The sequence below is a fragment of the Capra hircus genome, chromosome 16 (genome assembly GCF_001704415.2).
Source record: "Capra hircus breed San Clemente chromosome 16, ASM170441v1, whole genome shotgun sequence".
In the NCBI taxonomy this organism is placed as follows: Eukaryota; Metazoa; Chordata; class Mammalia; order Artiodactyla; family Bovidae; genus Capra; species Capra hircus.
Window position 1 is genome coordinate 25,300,142 of NC_030823.1, and position 17,393 is coordinate 25,317,534.

The 17,393-nt window shown below is 46.4% G+C and overlaps 1 protein-coding gene across 2 annotated transcripts in view; it reads right to left on the reverse strand.

Annotated features, from left to right (window-relative positions):
* SUSD4 (sushi domain containing 4) overlaps positions 1 to 16,430 on the reverse strand; it is a 134,711-nt gene extending 118,281 nt beyond the window's left edge. For both annotated transcript variants that reach the window (XM_018060193.1, XM_018060192.1), the window contains exons 1-2: positions 16,266 to 16,430; positions 15,471 to 15,644 (exon numbers count right to left, since the gene is read on the reverse strand). In XM_018060193.1, the coding sequence (XP_017915682.1) occupies positions 15,471 to 15,609 (139 nt within the window). In that variant the 5' untranslated portion in view covers positions 15,610 to 15,644; positions 16,266 to 16,430. The remainder of the gene's footprint in view (positions 1 to 15,470; positions 15,645 to 16,265) is intronic.

Here is a 17,393-nt window from a genome sequence, read left to right on the forward strand (position 1 = left end):
TCCTGCCCTGCTCTCCTTTGTGTCCAATGGGTGCGGGCATCCAGAAAGCTTAAACGTCATCCTAATAATAACAAAGATTAAACCTCCTGCCTTCAAAAAGAATCGGCCATCAGTAGAATCAAGTTCTATTGTTATCATTGTTTTATTATTATTACTATTACCAGTGTGGCACAACTCCTCACCCTCCTTACTGGCTTCTCCTCTTTAGAATGTGGATGTTTAAACATGCATGTTTCCTGGGATTCCTCCTCAGTCCCTCTTCTACACTCTCTTCCTGGGAAAGTGAAGCCTCTTCCCCGCCCCCCCACCGCCCTCAGCTCCTGCCCCGCTCTCCATGTAGCTGACGCACAACTCTAATCTCTGGCCCTTCTCCCTCTCCTGGGCACCTGAGTTTTCAACTGCCTGATGGACAGATGGTGTCCAAACGTAATTAGCTGGGCATATGGGTCCAACCTGCCTTTCCAGCCTCCTCTCTCGTCTCTTCTCAATCTACCTGTCCTTTACTAATGCTATCCTGGGCTAGTACTTGTCTTTGGTACATATTCTTTCTCAGTCTCAGCATCTCAGCATTACTCAATCCTCAGCATTACTCGATCCTCTCCTGAAAAAATAAGAAAAGCATCTCTCAACGAATACCTTTTATGCCTGGAAAATTATTTTACTGTTCGAGACTTTGCTCCTCCTGCTCCTCCTCCATCCCCAAAGCCTCCAATATAAATCTCCATCATATGACCTGCTACAGGGATCATGACAGTGAGTTTTATACTGGGGCCAAGGATCAGTGACCACTAGGTGATTTTAATACCACACACCTGTCTCAGCATGTGCTATTGGGTGTTGTCATGTATTTGTTAGACTATATTCCTTCAAAACAAAGGAAGCTCTTGGTAGGCTAACCCCAGCATAGTCAATGTAGCAAACATCCCTTATTCATGAGCAGTTTGTTGGTGATGACGTTGATACCTCACATAGTTATGGTACTTTCCCCTACTCATGCATTTGATTCTCACAACAATTATGGGAGGGAGATGGTCCAAATATTTCACAAATAATGAAACTGAGGCAGCAATTAGGTTACCATCACTAGGCTAGCTGGTGACAATAGCAAGGAAAACTGACTGTGTACTTTCCACTGGACCCTACATGGCTCCAGCTCTTTGCCTCCAGAAATGAAGACATACCCACCAAGTCATCATTACCAGCAAAAGAGCACCTCCCATTCTATAAAACAGTGGTATAAACAGATAGGTGTTATTTAAAAAAAAAAAAAAAAAACTGGTCTACCATTTACAATCCAATGGTAAAAATCTGAGCAAGCCCTTTAAAGGATAAATAGAAATAACAATTCCAAACTATTGAATTGTTCCACATCAGAGGAACTCATGTTTCTAAAAGATTATTCTCCTGTTTTAAGTATAATTTAAAATTATAGAGGTGGCCCCAATGAGCCATTGAGTATATGCTGTCATACATGTGTGCAAAGACGCTTCAGTCATGTCCGACTCTCTGCAACCCCATGGACTGCAGTCCACAAGCCTCCTCTGCTCATGCAAATCTCCAGGCAAGAATACTGGAGTGGGTTGCCATACCTTCCTCCAGGGAATTGTCCCAACCTAGGGATCAAACCGGTGTCTCCTGTGACTCCTGCATTGCAGGAAGATTCTTGATTCAAGATTCATGAATTCTTGAAGATTCATGTTGGCAGGAAACCCACATGCTGTCATACAACCATTTAAAGTTGCAGATTCCACTCCCAAAAGAAGCTGTGAAAATGTATCCTTGGGTTAGATTCTGACACTGAGACTCAGAGTTACCAGAAGCAGTCTAAGAGACCACGGAAAGCCTCTCCCAGGATTAACCCTCTAAACCTATCAAGTTTCTACAAAACAAGTGGATTCTGTTATTTCTGCCTGAAGAGAATCAGAATCTTCTGATTTTAAGTGTTTAGGTTAAGTCCAAAGGACTCTTCTATGTCCTGAGACTCTGAAACTGGACACCAGCTACATCAGTCACAATGTCACACAACATCCAAATTGTAAAGAATCCACTGGGAGAATGGATTTTCTTTCTTTCTTAAAAGAATCTCTCTCTTGCTGGTTCACCCAATTTAATCACATAAATCTTTTAGAAAGGCAATCAAATCAAAGAAATAAGGACTTTTTGTATTTTGGTTACTTAGAGAAAAAGGTATATTGAACCAGAGTGACCCTCCTTGTTTGGCTCTGCCCCCTCACTGGTAATTCCAAGACACAGAAGTCACCAATTTCAAACAGAAACATGAGATAACCAGGTTGAACCGTCATTTCCAAAAACACCTTACTCTTCCTTTCTCTTGAGAAGGTCAATTGATTGAGATAATAACGAAATGAGCACCCACCAAGCTTACCAGGGTCTGCAATCCCTCTCACCTAGAAGGATAAAATTCCATTTCTGGAGACCAGACATCTGCTGGATGCACTCACAATTGTGCCCACCCAAAGTCCCCCGCCCTCCTTCTTCACAGTGACGTAAAAGGGCTCTCAAGTTTGCTGCCACTGCTAAATAATGTCAAGAACTATTCTGTTTTACTTCTCTGATGCTCCCAGATTACCTTGTTTCAGATTAACAAAGCAATTACAATACTCTCAATTAAGAAGCTATTTTACAATGCCCTTTCAATTCCAGTTGGTGAGCAAGTCATTGAATTATTTCTATTTTTTTTTTTCTTCTTGAGGGGATAACTTCTTCTGTCTTTGAATAGTACAGCAATCTTTTTCTTAAAGAACACAAAATATTGGGCCAAGTTCTTCCCTAAAACTTAGTATTGTCAGCTCATACCATCAAACATGGCTTCCTGGACAGTGGAGTAAGCAGCTCTCAGATAGCATCAACTATCAAACCTTATTCTTACTTCAAAGTTAACTTTTTTGAAGGAACTTTTTGACATGCTCATGATCCTCAGGTATAATTTTTCTTTTTATGTTTTGATATATACTAACTAGATCAATGCAAAGAAATAGAGGAAAATAACAGAATGGGGAAGACTAGAGATCTCCTCAAGAAAATTAGAGATTCCAAGGGAACATTTCATGCAAAGATGGGCTCAAAATAGGACAGAAATGGTATGGACCTAATAGAAGCAGAAGACATTAAAAACAGGTGGCAAGAATACACAGAAGAACTGTACAAAAAAAGATCTTCACGACCCAGATAATCACAATGGTGTGATCACTCATCTAGAGCCAGACATCCTGGAATGTGAAGTCAAGTGGGCCTTGGAAAGCATTGCTACAAACAAAGCTAGTGGAGGTGATGGAGTTGAGCTGTTTCAAATCCTGGAAGCTGATGCTGTGAAAGTGCTGCATTCAATATGCCAGCAAATTTGGAAAACTCAGCAGTGGCCACAGGACTGGAAAAGGTCTGTTTTCATTCCAATTCCAAAGAAACGCAATGCCAAAGAATGCTCAAACTACCGCACAATTGTACTCATCTCACATGCTAGTAAAGTAATGCTCAAAATTCTCCAAGCCAGGCTTCAGCAATACATGAACTGTGAACTCCCTGATGTTCAAGCTGGTTTTACAAAAGGCAGAGGAACCAGAGATCAAATTGCCAACATCCGCTGGATCATGGAAAAAGCAAGAGAGTTCCAGAAGAACATCTATTTCTGCTTTATTGACTATGTCAAAGCCTTTGACTGTGTGGCTCACAATCAACTGTGGAAAATTCTGAAAGAGATGGGACTACCAGACCACCTGACCTGCCTCTTGAGGAATCTGTATGCAGGTCAGGAAGCACCAGTTAGAACTGGACATGGAACAACAGACTGGTTCCAAATAGGAAAAGGAGTACGTCAAGGCTGTATATTGTCACCCTGCTTATTTAACTTATATGCCAAGTACATCATGAGAAACGCTGGACTGGAAGAAACACAAGCTGGAATCAAGATTGCCAGGAGAAACATCAATAACCTCAGATATGCAGAGGACACCACCCTTATGGCAGAAAGTGAAGAGGAGCTAAAAAGCCTCTTGATGAAAGTGAAAGTAGAGAGTGAAAAAGTTGGCCTAAAGCTCAACATTCAGAAAACAAAGATCATGGCATCCGGTCCCATCACTTCATGGGAAATAGATGGGAAAACAGTGGAAAGTGTCAGACTTTATTTTGGGGGGCTCCAAAATCACTACAGATGGTGACTGCAGCCATGAAATTAAAAGACGCTTACTCCTTGGAAGAAAAGTTATGACCAACCTAGATAGCATACTCAAAAGCAGAGACATTACTTTGCTGACTAAGGTCTGTCTAGTCAAGGCTATGGTTTTTCCAGTGGTCATGTATGGATGTGAGAGTTGGACTATGAAGAAGGCTGAGTGCCGAAGAATTGATGCTTTTGAACTGTGGTGTTGGAGAAGACTTTTGAGAGTCCCTTGGACTATAAGGAGGTCCAGTCAGTCCATTCTGAAGGAGATCAGCCCTGGGATTTCTTTGGAAGGAATGATGCTAAAGCTGAAACTCCAGTACTTTGGCCACCTCATGTGAAGAGTTGACTCATTGGAAAAGACTCTGATGCTGGGAGGGATTGGAGGCAGGAGGAGAAGGGGACGACCGAGGATGAGATGGCTGGATGGCATCACTGACTCTATGGACGTGAGTCTGAGTGAACTGCGGGAGTTGGTGATGGACAGGGAGGCCTGGCGTGCTGCGATTCATGGGGTCGCAAAGAGTTGGACACGACTGAGCAACTGAACTGAACTGAACTGAACTAGATTATCATCATCTGGATTTAGAAAAGGCAGAGGAACAAGAGATCAAATTGCCAACATGTACTGGATCACAAAAAAAGCAAGATAGTTCCAGAAAAAATATCTACTTCTGCTTTATTGACTACACCAAAGCTTTTCACTGTGTGGATCACAACAAACTGTGGAAAATTCTTCAAGAGATGGGAATGCCAGAGCACCTTACCTGCCTCCTTAGAAATCTGTATGCAGGTCAAGAAGCAACAGTTAGAACCAGATATGGAACAGCAGACTGGTTCTAAATAGGAAAAGGAGTACATCAAGGCTGTATAAGTGTCACCCTGCTTATTTAACTTATATGCAGAGTACCTCATGAGAAATGCTGGGCTGGATGCAGCACAAGCTGGAATCAAGATTGCTGGGAGAAACATCAATAACCTCACATATGCAGATGACACCATGCTATGGCAGAAAGTGAAGAAGAACTAAACAGCCTCTTGATGAAAGTGAAAGAGGACAGTGAAAAGCTGGCTTAAAACTCAACATTCAAAAAAACTAAGATCACAGCATCTGGTCCCAATCACTTCATGGCAGATAGACGGGGAAACAATGGAAACAGAGACAGACTTTATTTTCTTGGGCTCCAAAATCACCGCAGATGGTGACTGCAGCCATGAAATTAAAAGACGCTTGCTCCTTGGAAGAAAAGCTATGACCAACCTAGACAGGATATAAAAAAGCAGAGACATTACTTTGCCAACAAAGGTCCGTCTAGTCAAAGCTATGGTTTTTCCAGTAGTCATGTATGGATGTGAGAGTTGGACCATAAAGAAAGCTGAGAGCCAAAGAATGGATGCTTTTGAACTGTGGTGTTGGAGAAGACTCTTGAGAGTTCCTTGGGCTTTAAGGAGATCCAACCAGTCAATCCTGAAGGAAATCAGTCCTGAATATTCATTGGAAGGACTGATGCTGAGGCTGAAACTCCAATACTCTGGCCATCTGATTCGAAGAACTGACTCATTGGAAAAGACCCTGATACTGGGAAAGACTGAAGGCAGAAGGAGAAGGAGAGGCAGAGGATGAGATGGCTGGATGGCATCACCAACTCAATGGACATGAGTTTGAGCAATTTCCGGCAGTTGGTGATGGACAGGGAAGCCTGGCATGCTACAGTCCATGAGGTCACAAAGAGTCAGACACAACTGAGCAACTGCACTGAACTAAACTAGGTTACATCTACATCATATAAATGAAAAGACAGGTTTAAAGGCTAGATTTCCCAGGTGGCACCAGTGGTAAAGAACCCGCCTGCCGATACAGGAGACATAAGATGAGGGTTCAATCCTGGGTCAGGAAGATCCCCTGGAAGTGACATGGCAACCCACTGCAGTATCCTTGCCTGGAGAATCCCATGGACAGAGGAGCCTGGAAGGCTACAGTCCATAGGGTGGTAAAGAGTCAGATATGACTGAAGCGACTTAGCATGTGGAACAGCAAGAGGAAAGTCTTGACCAACAGGCCTGACTGCTTATTGGTTTTTGTCTATTTGTAGGATGATTCAATGCACATGAGTTTGGGTGAACTCCGGGTGGTGGTGATGGACAGGGAGGCCTGGCATGCTGCGTTTCATGGGTTCACAAAGAGTCGGACACGACTGAGCGACTGAACTGAACTGAACTGAGATCAAACTGATAGAGAATGTTTCTTCAAGTTAAAAAAGAAAAAAAGAGGACAGAAAACAAATAAAAATCTCGTCCTCTCACTGTGTTAAGAAAATTAAAGGTGGTGACTCATGTAAAGACACCATGCAAACCATAACACTCTAAACATGTATCAGCTGAAGTTATTATCAATGCTGACCACATGACATGGAAAAGGACCCCTCCAAAGAATGCTGTCTCACTGGGAATGATGAGCAGGAGGGGAAGATGAAAGTCTGAAAGCCACCAGCAGAAGGCCCCAGAAGCCAGCCCTCTGTTTTTACACCCTTTGCTCCTCTGGGCAGGTAAGACTCGGAGCGTGTCTCATTCATTTTCACCACCTTCCTCAGACAGTCACAGTGACAGGAATGGAGATCAAACACATCCTGATGGGTTCATAAGCGTCTAACCTCTTCCTTTTCTCCATCTGGAGTCAAGGTTTTGGCACTGTGGCCCTCACTTTGTCCTGAGTTGGGAGATTCTGTTGTTGTTGATTTGCTTGTATATTTCCTGCTTTTGAGTCACAACACAAAAAGAGTGCCCCTAGAAATGCAAATAAAAATCATGCCTATTGGAATGGCTATTGTTAAAAAAGATAACAAATAAGAAGTGTTGTTAAAGATGGAGAGAAAAGGGAACCCTTGCACACTGGTGGTGGGAACGTAAACTGGTGGGTAGTCACTGTGAGAAACAGCATTGAGGTTCCTCAAAAAATTAAAAACAGAACTAGCACATGATCCAGCTATTCCACTCCTGGGCATATATCCAGAGAAAACAAAACCACTAATTTGCAAAGATGTATGCACCCTCATGTTCATAGCAGCATTATTTACAATAGCCAAGATATGGAAGCAAGCATAATGTCCAACAGCAGATGAATGGATAAAGAAGACATGGTGTACAGTGAAACGGCCATCATCAAAAAGTCTACAAACAATAAATGCTAGAGAGGGTGTGGAAAAAAGGGAACCCTCTTGCATTACTGGTGGGAATGTAAATTGATACAGCCACTATGGAAGACAGTATGGCGATTCCTTAAAAAGCTAGGAATAAAACCACCGTATTACCCAGCAATCCTACTACTAAGCACATACCCTGAGGAAACTCAAACTGAAAAGACACATGTACCCCAGTGTTCACTGCAGCACTATTTCCTGGAATATGGCTAGCTGGAACATTAGCTGGAACATGAAAGCAACCTAAGTGTCCATCGACAGATGAATGGATAAAGAAGCTGTGGTACCTACATACAATGGAATACTACACAGCCATAAAAAGGAACGCAGTTGAGTCAGTTCTAATGAGGTAGATGAACCTAGAGCCTATTATACAGAGTGAACTAGGTCAGAAAGAGAAATATAATATTGCCTCCTGACACATATATGTGAATCTAGAAAGATGGTACTGATGAATTTATCTTCAGGGCAGCAGTGGAGAAAAAGACATAGAGAACAGACCTATGGACACAGGGGAGGGGAGGAGAGAGAAGGTAAGAAGTATGGAGAGAGTAACATGAAAATTAACATTATCATATGTAAAGTAGATAGCCAATGGGAATTTGCTGTCTGACTCAGGGAACTCAAACAGGGGTTCTGTGACAATCTAGAAGGGTGAGGTGGGGAGGGAGATGGCAGGGAGGTTTGGGAGGGAGGGGACATGGGTGTACCTATGGCTGATTTTTGTTGATATGTGACAGAAAACCACAAAATACTGTAAAGCAATCATCCTTCAATTAAAAAAAATTTTTTTAAAGAAGATGTACACCCTACAGTACATATAATGGATTATTATTCAGTCATGAAAAAAAAATGAAATGTTGCCATTTGCAACAACACAGATAAACCTTGGGACACTGTGCTTGGTGATGTAAGTCAGAGAGAAACAAATCTCTACATTTTCATTTACATGTGGAATTTTAAAAATAAATGAGTATAATAAAACAGAAACAGACATATATAGAGAAAAACCTGGAAGTTACCAGTGTGGGGAAAGACACAACAGGTGAAGGGGATTAAGAGGAACAAACTACTAAGTATAAAATAAATAAGATACAAGGATGTGAAGCACAGCACAGGGAATATAGCCAGTATTTTATAATAACCTTAAATGAAGTATAATCTAAAAAACTATGAAATCACTGTTATACAACTGAAACTAACGTAACACCGTAAGTCAACTATACTTCCATTAAAAGAAGAGTTCTGTTATATCAAAGTCTATGGGCCAAAGTTCCAAAGTATTCAATAACTGTGGCTTAAAGGGAAATATTTGGGTGGAAATATAAAAAGCAAAACATGCATTTAGCGATTAGCATTTCCATGCTTAAGGAGAAAGCTTACAACTAAAAGGATAATCTGGGTCACCATGCCTCACTTTCTAACAGGGTGACCCTGAGAAATAATAGTTTCTACTGTGAAGAGCTGTCATGAGGATTAAATGAGTTAAAACATGTAATGTGGAAAACAGCATTGGCACAGAGTAAGCACTGGCTAAAGCTTTGCCATTAGTACTGCTATAACAATTAACAAATTTTTATCAGTCACTCAGATGTTGGCCACTTTAAAAACTGTCCCATCTTTTTCCAATCTTTCCTGGTTAGCAACAGTTAAACCGTTTGTTCTTATGAAAACAGACCCATAAGTTGACAAAATGAGGTATCTGATACATGAGAATATACATCTGATGCCTCTGTCCTCAGTGTTATATTTGGTTTTGGTGAAACGTGACTGTGTTTATAAACAAGTTAGAAAAACCTATTTTTCTCCCCCTTTCTCTCCCTCAATTCAAAGGCAATGATCCCAACTGACCTCTTTAGACACACTGCTGCTATGTGTGGTTCTTTCAATTATCAAACACCAAATGAGCTTACAAAATAAGACAAGGATCAAAGAAGAAGTCTGGGAAAACCATCTTCTTCATCAGTATCAATAAGTAACACTAATTTTAAACTGAATTAAAAATCTATGTGAAGGGCCTCCCTGGTGGCTCAGTGGTAAAGAACCCATCTGCCAATGCAGAAGACACAGGTCTGATCACTGTCCCTGGTCCAGGAGGATCCCACATGCTGGGGTGCAGCTAACCCCATGCGCCACAACTACTGAAGCCCAAGTGCCCTAGAGCCCCTGCTGCACAACAAGAGAAGCTCCTGCAATGAGAAGCCTGTGCACCGCAACTAGAGGAAACCCGGGTTCACTGCAACGAGAGAAAAGACCTCACAGCAGCAAAGACCCAGCACAGCCAAAGCTAAATAAATAAAATTATACATACATGTATATATACATATATATGTAAAACAAAGTCTTAGAAATCATCCATATATTATATAAAAGAAAGTCTCAGAAATCATATACATATAAAGTCTCAGAAATAAGCCCATTAAAAAAAAAGTATGTGAAAAAATAGTTTAATGCAAGCTTCTGCATTCAAATTTTTGAGAAGAAACCAGCCCTTACTTATCTGTTTCCTAGGGAGCAAGGACTACGTTCCCTTATCTGCTCATCCCCCAGGCAAGCAAGACACTCACAAAAGATGAATGGATAGAGGAAAAAAACAGAGTTGGTTTCACCCAGAGTACAGAATCCATCAAATTCTTATAATCACAGAATTAAAGAATGTGAGTGATATGGAAGGAATTGAGGGAAGGAGAAGTTACACCACTTGCCCAAAGCCACGGAGCTATTTAACAGCAGAGACTGGACTCAATCTGTCACCTCTATAAAGAAGGCAGAGCTCTTGAGGTGTACAGAGCTTCCCAGCTAAGGACAAGTCTCTGTGGCCTTTTGGAAGCTTTTGAAATATGCCTCTGACACCAGGGAAAGAATCATGTGGGTGCTTTCCTTCACATATCTAATCAATATTTCCTGGAGAGCGATCTTCACCTACACTCTTTGTTACTCTCAGGAATTAAAGAACCACTGACTCACTCTCCAGCTCGCCACTTCAGGCCTCTGAGATGAGAGATTTGCTACTGGCGGTATGAAATCCTTCTCTCGTGTCTCCCAGAGCTTTCAGATTTCACTTCAGGGATAAATCAAAAGCGTTCCCATGCTGCTTATATTAGAGTGGCCTTTTGTTAAAGAAACATGCTTTATAGTTTGAGGCGTTGGGACTTTTGTTTACGGACCAAATGAAGTACAGGTTGAAACTGTGGCTTTTAGACATAACATCGCAGGAAAAGTTTATGCTCCACAGTGTAAGAAATCTTTCTCAAACTCCAAAGGACTAGCACCTCCAAATCAGTGAGCCAGGCAGACAGCGTTTGTTCCTGTCTCCTGGCACACAGCTCAATGCTACAGCCACGTGGCCCAAACAAGCCCTCAAGGAGCTTAAGCCAATAGTACTAGTGACGCAACTCTGATGTGCAGACAGGGCAGCCCCTCAGGGAGTGCGCTGGGTCAGAGACTCGGAAGCAGACAAGGGAAACGGCACAGCTCAGATGATGTTATGTTCCGCTTTAAACCCTTAGTGGCCGCCACTGCCTGCTGTGCGACACTCAGAATCCTCACTTGGGCTTCCAAGGACACTTAAGATAGGCTTCCAATCTATTCGCCCTCTTTACCTGCTGGTTCCCTGCACATATACCACGCTCTGGGCTTCCCTGGTGGCTCAGATGGCAAAGAATCTGCCCACGATGCAGGAGACCCGGGTTCGATCCCTGGGCCAGAATGAACCCCTGGAGAATGGAATGGCTACCCACTCCAGTATTCTTGCCTGGAGAATCCCACGGACAGAGGAGCCAGGCGGGCTACAGTCCAAGGGGTCACAAAGAGTCAGACACGACTGAACAATTTGTACTTTTCATACCATGCTCCAGAAGATCTAGACTGTTTTCTCCCCCTGAATGGTCCAAACATGTCACCAACTCCTTAGCCCTGCACAGATCCTATCCTCAGTGCCATCTCTCCCCTGGAAACTTTCCCGAGTTCGCTACCAACCTCCTAGACCACCTCCAAATGGAAGTGGCCTGAACTGCCATGACACTCCTGCGCTTTTGTAACTGTCCATGGTAATTATTTTCTAAATTGTGCAGCACTAATTCGGAATCTTTTTTCTTGCTGTCCATCAGCCTTACTGAGCACCTTCTGATGCCATGCTGGGTGCCCGGGACATGAAAATAGATAGAGTCAAAGTTCTTGTCTTCAGTGGGCTTACAGTCTCGTGAATGAGACAACACCATAACAAAGGGTTACACTTAGCTCAGGGGAGAAATGAAATGTGAAAGAGATCATGGCATTTTAAGTTGGGTCTTGAAGAGAAATGTGTTCATTGGGCAAAAAATAGGAAGGAATGGTTCTTCAAGGTAAAAAGAACATTATATACAGCAGTGTTTGGCACAGGGTGGGGACAAGCACTCAGTGTTTCCTGAATGAATAAAACAAGTGGGGAAGATTATAGATTGGTTAGTTCCCCTCCTCACTACTGTCTATGTTTACTGAGTGTGTTCATGACCCCCATCCATCATAGCAACCCCAGAAACTAGGTAGCATCATCCTCATTTTATGGATGAGGAAACTGAGGCTTCTAAGATCCAAAGCTGCAAAGCTATCAAGCAGCAGAACTTGGCCACTGTTCCTAATAATACGTTGTTGTTGTTTAGTTGCTCAGTCATGTCTGACTCTATTGCAACCCTGTGGACTGTAGCCCACCAGGATCCTCAGACCTTGGGATTGCTCAGGCAAGAATGCTGGAGTGGGTTGCCATTTTCTTCTCCAGGGGATCGTTCTGATCCAGGGATTGAGCCTGTGTCTCTTGCACTGGCAGGTGGATTCTTTACCACTGAGCCACCAGGGAAGCCCTCCGGATAATACAAGGATGCACTAATGAGTTTGCTTTCAGGAACCTAAATACAAAGCAAACTCTTAGCTCTCTTCCTCTAAGCTAGGGTGGACCACTCCAGCCAGTGATCAAATACCCAAATACCATCTCTGGGAACACACACTGGGAAAGAAGAAAGAAGCAGCCAAAGAAGCCATGCTCCATGCGAGCTCCGGGCACAGCGAGGTCCTGTGTCTCCCCATGAACCTGGTATTAGTCCTCTCACATTACAGGTGTTAGTGGTCCCTAATGTGGGCACTTTTTCCTTAATATACAAACGACAACCTGGAAAGAGCCATCCACAGGTCCCCTCAGGCCAACTCAGGCTCATTAAAGCTCTCCTAGGGCTCCAAGAATTGAATTGACCCTCCAGCTTTCTAGGACAAAGCATTTCATTTTCCATGGAGTTCTTCCCCTCCCCTTTCTTCATCTGATCATTTTCTCAATTTCTCCCATTCCAGTTCAGGCTTTTTCTGTCACTCTTGTATCGGGCACAAGCTTTTTTTTTTTTTTTTTTTTGCCTAGCTGAGACTATTATATCTTGCTATTGGCATGTTCCTTTTCCATTGAAAGCAATAAAAAATGAAGATCCACATTTCAGAACAGTGTCTATTAAATAGGCACCTTTTTATGGTTGGGGGGAAAAAAAACAGCGCTGAGTTTTAGCACAGAGTTTCAGCTCTGTGTACCACCAAAAGATCAGACACCTGGGTGAGACTTCCCCACTTTTACAGGTCATTTGTATTTGGGTATTGGATAGAGGTGGCAGAAAATCCAGAATTATCTTAATCCAACTTATCTTAATGAATACTTTAGTCTAAAGCATTGCTAATCAAAGTGTGGGCTTCCCTTGTGGCTCAGCTGGTAAAGAATCCGCTTGCAACGTGGGGGAGCTGGGTTCAGTCCCTGGGGTGGGAAGATCCCCTGGAGAAGGGAAAGGCTACCCACGCCAGTATTCCAGCCTGGAGAATTCCATGAATCAAAGTGTAGTCCTGGGACCAGTAGTGACTGCATCACATGTGAGCTTGTTAGAAATGGAGATTCTCAGGCCCAACCCAGTGATTTGTATGCACATGAGAATTTTAGAAGCACTGGTCTGGAATTAAGATGAACTCGATTTAATAAAACCCTCCTGGACCCTCCATGTGGATTTCTTTCGTAAGAAACAAATCTCTGTATAGTGAACTCAAAACATCATCCCCCACCTTTCTCCACCCAAACTGTTTATTCATGGAAGAATTTTGAAATGATAAATCATCTTCCAGAAATCACACTCTCAGCCTGAGGGAAGTTCCAAATGACACAAAGCTGATGGTCAGCCTTTCCGCAGCACGTGAGAACTAAGAAGGGAGAGGCGACAAGTGACCCTCTGCCCACCTTCTTCGAGGCCTTGAATCTTTTTGCGGACATCTTCGCCTCTCAGAAGAGAGGAGGGAAAGACGTGTTGTACAGTCACACGGGTGACTATTGTGGGAGACTGGGGAGGCTGTGCTGGTTCCGGAGATCTGAGATCCTTGAAGGGGGATGCTCTGTAAACACAAACGGCAGAACCAAGGGCCAGCCTTCAAATCCAGGCTGTGCTTGGACTTCACACTTCCAATAACAACAGTCAAGAGACAGGTAGATGAACCCTAGTTAACCTGTCATCTAGATCGGAGAAAGGGATGGAAAAAATGGAGAATCAGGTGCCCCTGGTTTGAGGAAACGACGAGCCAGAACTGGAGGCAAGAGGAGAAAAGGGAGGTAATGACCCAGCCCTGCTCAAGGCTGTGCTGCCCACCTGGTCCTACTCACCCTCCAAGCGGAGCAAAAGATCACGCCAGGAGAGGCTGTCACCAGAGCCCGGGCAGGCCATACAGGTGCTGGCCTAGCATCCCTGTTGACGTTGTCCTCTATGAAGAGGACACCTGCCTCAGAGACATTTTTATTAAAAAAAAAAAAAAAGACCACTAAAAAAGTTACCTCTTGTTGAAAAACCAAAGCCCAAACATAACCAGCTCTGCATCTACAGCATCTTCTCACTAATTCCCATAGAGAGGCACATCACAAGAAGCTCCTTTAGACTCCGGGCATCTTTCAGACCTCTAAGTGCAGCACCTGAGTTATCGATTACTCCCTGTTAAAGCCCAAGTTGGTACTCCCCTCCCCCACTTCGGCTAATTTTTCACTCCTTATTCCCATCTTCACCTTTGAATTCTCTAAAACAGCAATATTTTAAAACACTAAAATGGTTTACTTCCATCATTCAATACCTGCTTTTCCAGCAATTATGACTTATTTATGTATTAACGTTTGTCAGCTCCAGACACATGATACTGCCCTTTCAACATGCCCACATCAGCAAGCTCTCAGAGAACCTGGAACGAACAGCAATGAGCAGTGGAGGCAGAAAGACTCTAAGGCTCTGAAATTCAGACAGAAAGGCATCCGTCTTCCTCTACCACAGCCAAAAGAGAGCCCTGTCCCCGAGAGCCGAGTATGTTAGAGATTAACCACCTATGGGGACTGAGGCTCTGAATCTAATTTCAGCTAACTTCCACTTCACAGAAAAGCACTCGGCTTTACTTCCCCTGTAAATCGGACTGAATGAGCCAAGCAATCCTCCAAAAACACATCTGAAGGAAGACCTCTACATCCCCTCCCCACCCCCAGCGCGCACGGGCATGCCCGAACACTCCACCTCCCAAGGCGAGAGAAAGTGAACTTTCAAATAAACCTGTCCTGCAGCCAGTCTGGCCACGTTTCCAGATCCGTCACATTCACAAAGGTGATTCTTTGCAACTCTCGCCTAAATCCAGAAGCTGAAACCTGACCTCTGCCTCCTGAGGGCACAAAGGTCCACAAACTTTACTCCTTTACCACAAACGCACCACTTTCTTTCTCTTCCTCTCTCTCTCTCTCTCTCAGTTTCTCTTTGACCAAAGTGAAAATAATGGGCCAGCCTTATTGTCTTTCCTTCCGAGAAGCCAGGCTGGGTGGCTAGTGGGAAGCTCCAGACAGAATGTGGGTGTGTGAATCTGTGCAGGCTCCACAGAGGAATTTTCTGGGAACTCCAGGGGTTTTGAATGAAGAAGGGTGGTCTCGGGCTGGGACACGGGGGCTCCTCAGGTTCTCCGGTACCCCCAGAAGTCTGGAGGGTTGGGGGGAGGTAGGGACTGGAGGGGCCAGGGCTGTCCTGCCAGCCAGGCTCCCCCATCCTGCCATCCCAGGCCCTCCCGGCCACCGCGGGGTCACTCACCGCCCGTGAGCTGTGCAGGGCCGAAGCACAGCGCCAGCTGAAACCACAGGATCACGGCCAAGAGTCTCTGGGGGGACTGAGGCTGCTGCTGCTGCTCTAAAAATCCATCTCCATTGCTCGGGTTCATTCCATGATACATCTTTCATCCACAGAGGGCATCCGGCTTGCAAGAGTCTGCAACCAGGAGCGAACACGACAATACCCCAGGCTGCCGGGGCTCGGGGGCCACGCTCCCCTCGCTCCTCTCCGCCCTGGGACCCAAGCCTCGGTTTCCCCGGCTCCATCCCCGTTCCTCCCCCGCGCGGGCCCCCGCCCCCTTTCCCACGGCGAGATTTCCTCCACACACACACACCCAGCGCGGGGTACACTGAGTAACAGCCGCCACGGGATGCTGCGCGTGCAGCAGGGATGGAGGAGGGGAGGGAGGGCAGGGGTTAGCGCACACTGGCTCAGCGCCGGTCCCCGGGATTCAGCGGCTGTGGCCGCGACAGGAAAGTCTAAAGCCTTTCAGCCTCTCGAGACTGAAAAAACACTTTTCCCTGGGCCTATACATTTCACTCTTAGGGATCTCACGATGTGGCCACTGGATCCCCCCAGCTACTTCTCTGGTTTTCCCCAGGATCGGGATGGGTCCTACTGCCCAGTCCCCAGTGAGATTTCTCTGCGCTGTCAGGAAAAAAAAAAAAAAAAAAAAAATTCCTCCCTCGGGGAGCGGAACCAGGCACCAACTCCCCCTCCTCGGCCTGCGCGCGCCTCCCCGGGATGGAAAGCCCCTTCCAGGGCTCTCCGTCTTACCTGTGGGTCTCATGCATGCAGCTTCCTTCCCTCCTCCGCCTCCTCCCCCCGCCAGTCTAACCCGCATCTGTGCGCGACCTCTGCTGCCGCCGCTGCGCGAGCGAGCGAGACGGAAGCCTCGGCGGCGGCGGCGGCGGCGGCGGCGGCGGCGGCGCCCGGCTCCAGCTCCCCCCGCCCGCGCTCTCCCTCCCTTGGCTCCCGGAGCGGACGGGTGCGGGGGTTGGGGGCGGGGGGGGCGGGAGGATGGCAGCCCGGCTGCGCGCCCCCGAGCAGGGGCCCGCGCGCCCGCTACCTGAGCTCGCGAGCGCGCGGCGGCGGCGGCGCGGAAAGAGGGAGGTGGCGGGGGCGGGGCGGAGGCGCGCAGCCGGGACACGCACGCGGGCACGCGCCTCGCAGACCCAGCCGGCGCCGCGGCTGGGGAAGGGGCCTCGCGAGCGCCGGGAGGGGGAAGGGCCCCGCCGTCGCCGCTGCCGCGACCAATGGGAAGCCTGCGCGCCTGCACCTGTCGGGACGCCAGGCGCCTGGCGAATGGTTCCTACACGCCTAAGGCCGGGTCGCCCCTTCGCTGGCGCAGGACCACGGCGGTCCCCGCCTGAGCTGCGCGCGAGCCCGGGTGGCCTCCGCGCGTCCTCCCGTGCCCCCAGCGCGCCGCACGGCGGGAGAGCGCCCCGCTTTAGGCTACTGCCGCTGCGGTGGCTCCGATCCGTGGGACAAGAGTGAACAGCCCGGCCGGTCCCCACCCCAGGACCCTCACCACCGACCGGGTTCACGTGGGCAAGGAGGGGAGGTGGCCAGTTGCCAAAGTCTCTTCTTTTCCAGCGTTTAGCTCTCCCTACCTCTCCCACCACCATCCCCAGCCCCGTCCCACCAAGGCTCTGCGTGTCCCCTTGGGGCCCGGATGACACTCTTCTCCCTCCCTGGCTCCCTTGTTATTTGCCCTTTTGCGAGCCGCAGGCTTTGCGCACGAGGACTCAGCCTGTCTTGGAGATGCGCTGGCCCCTCGGAACATCCGCCAGGCGCGCAGAAGGTTGAGTACGGAGGAGGGGGAGAGCTGGGAGGCTTCGGGGGCCGTGGATCGGAACCCAAGAGGGTCGAGTGTGTTTGCCCTCCCAGCCCGCGGTGGGGAGA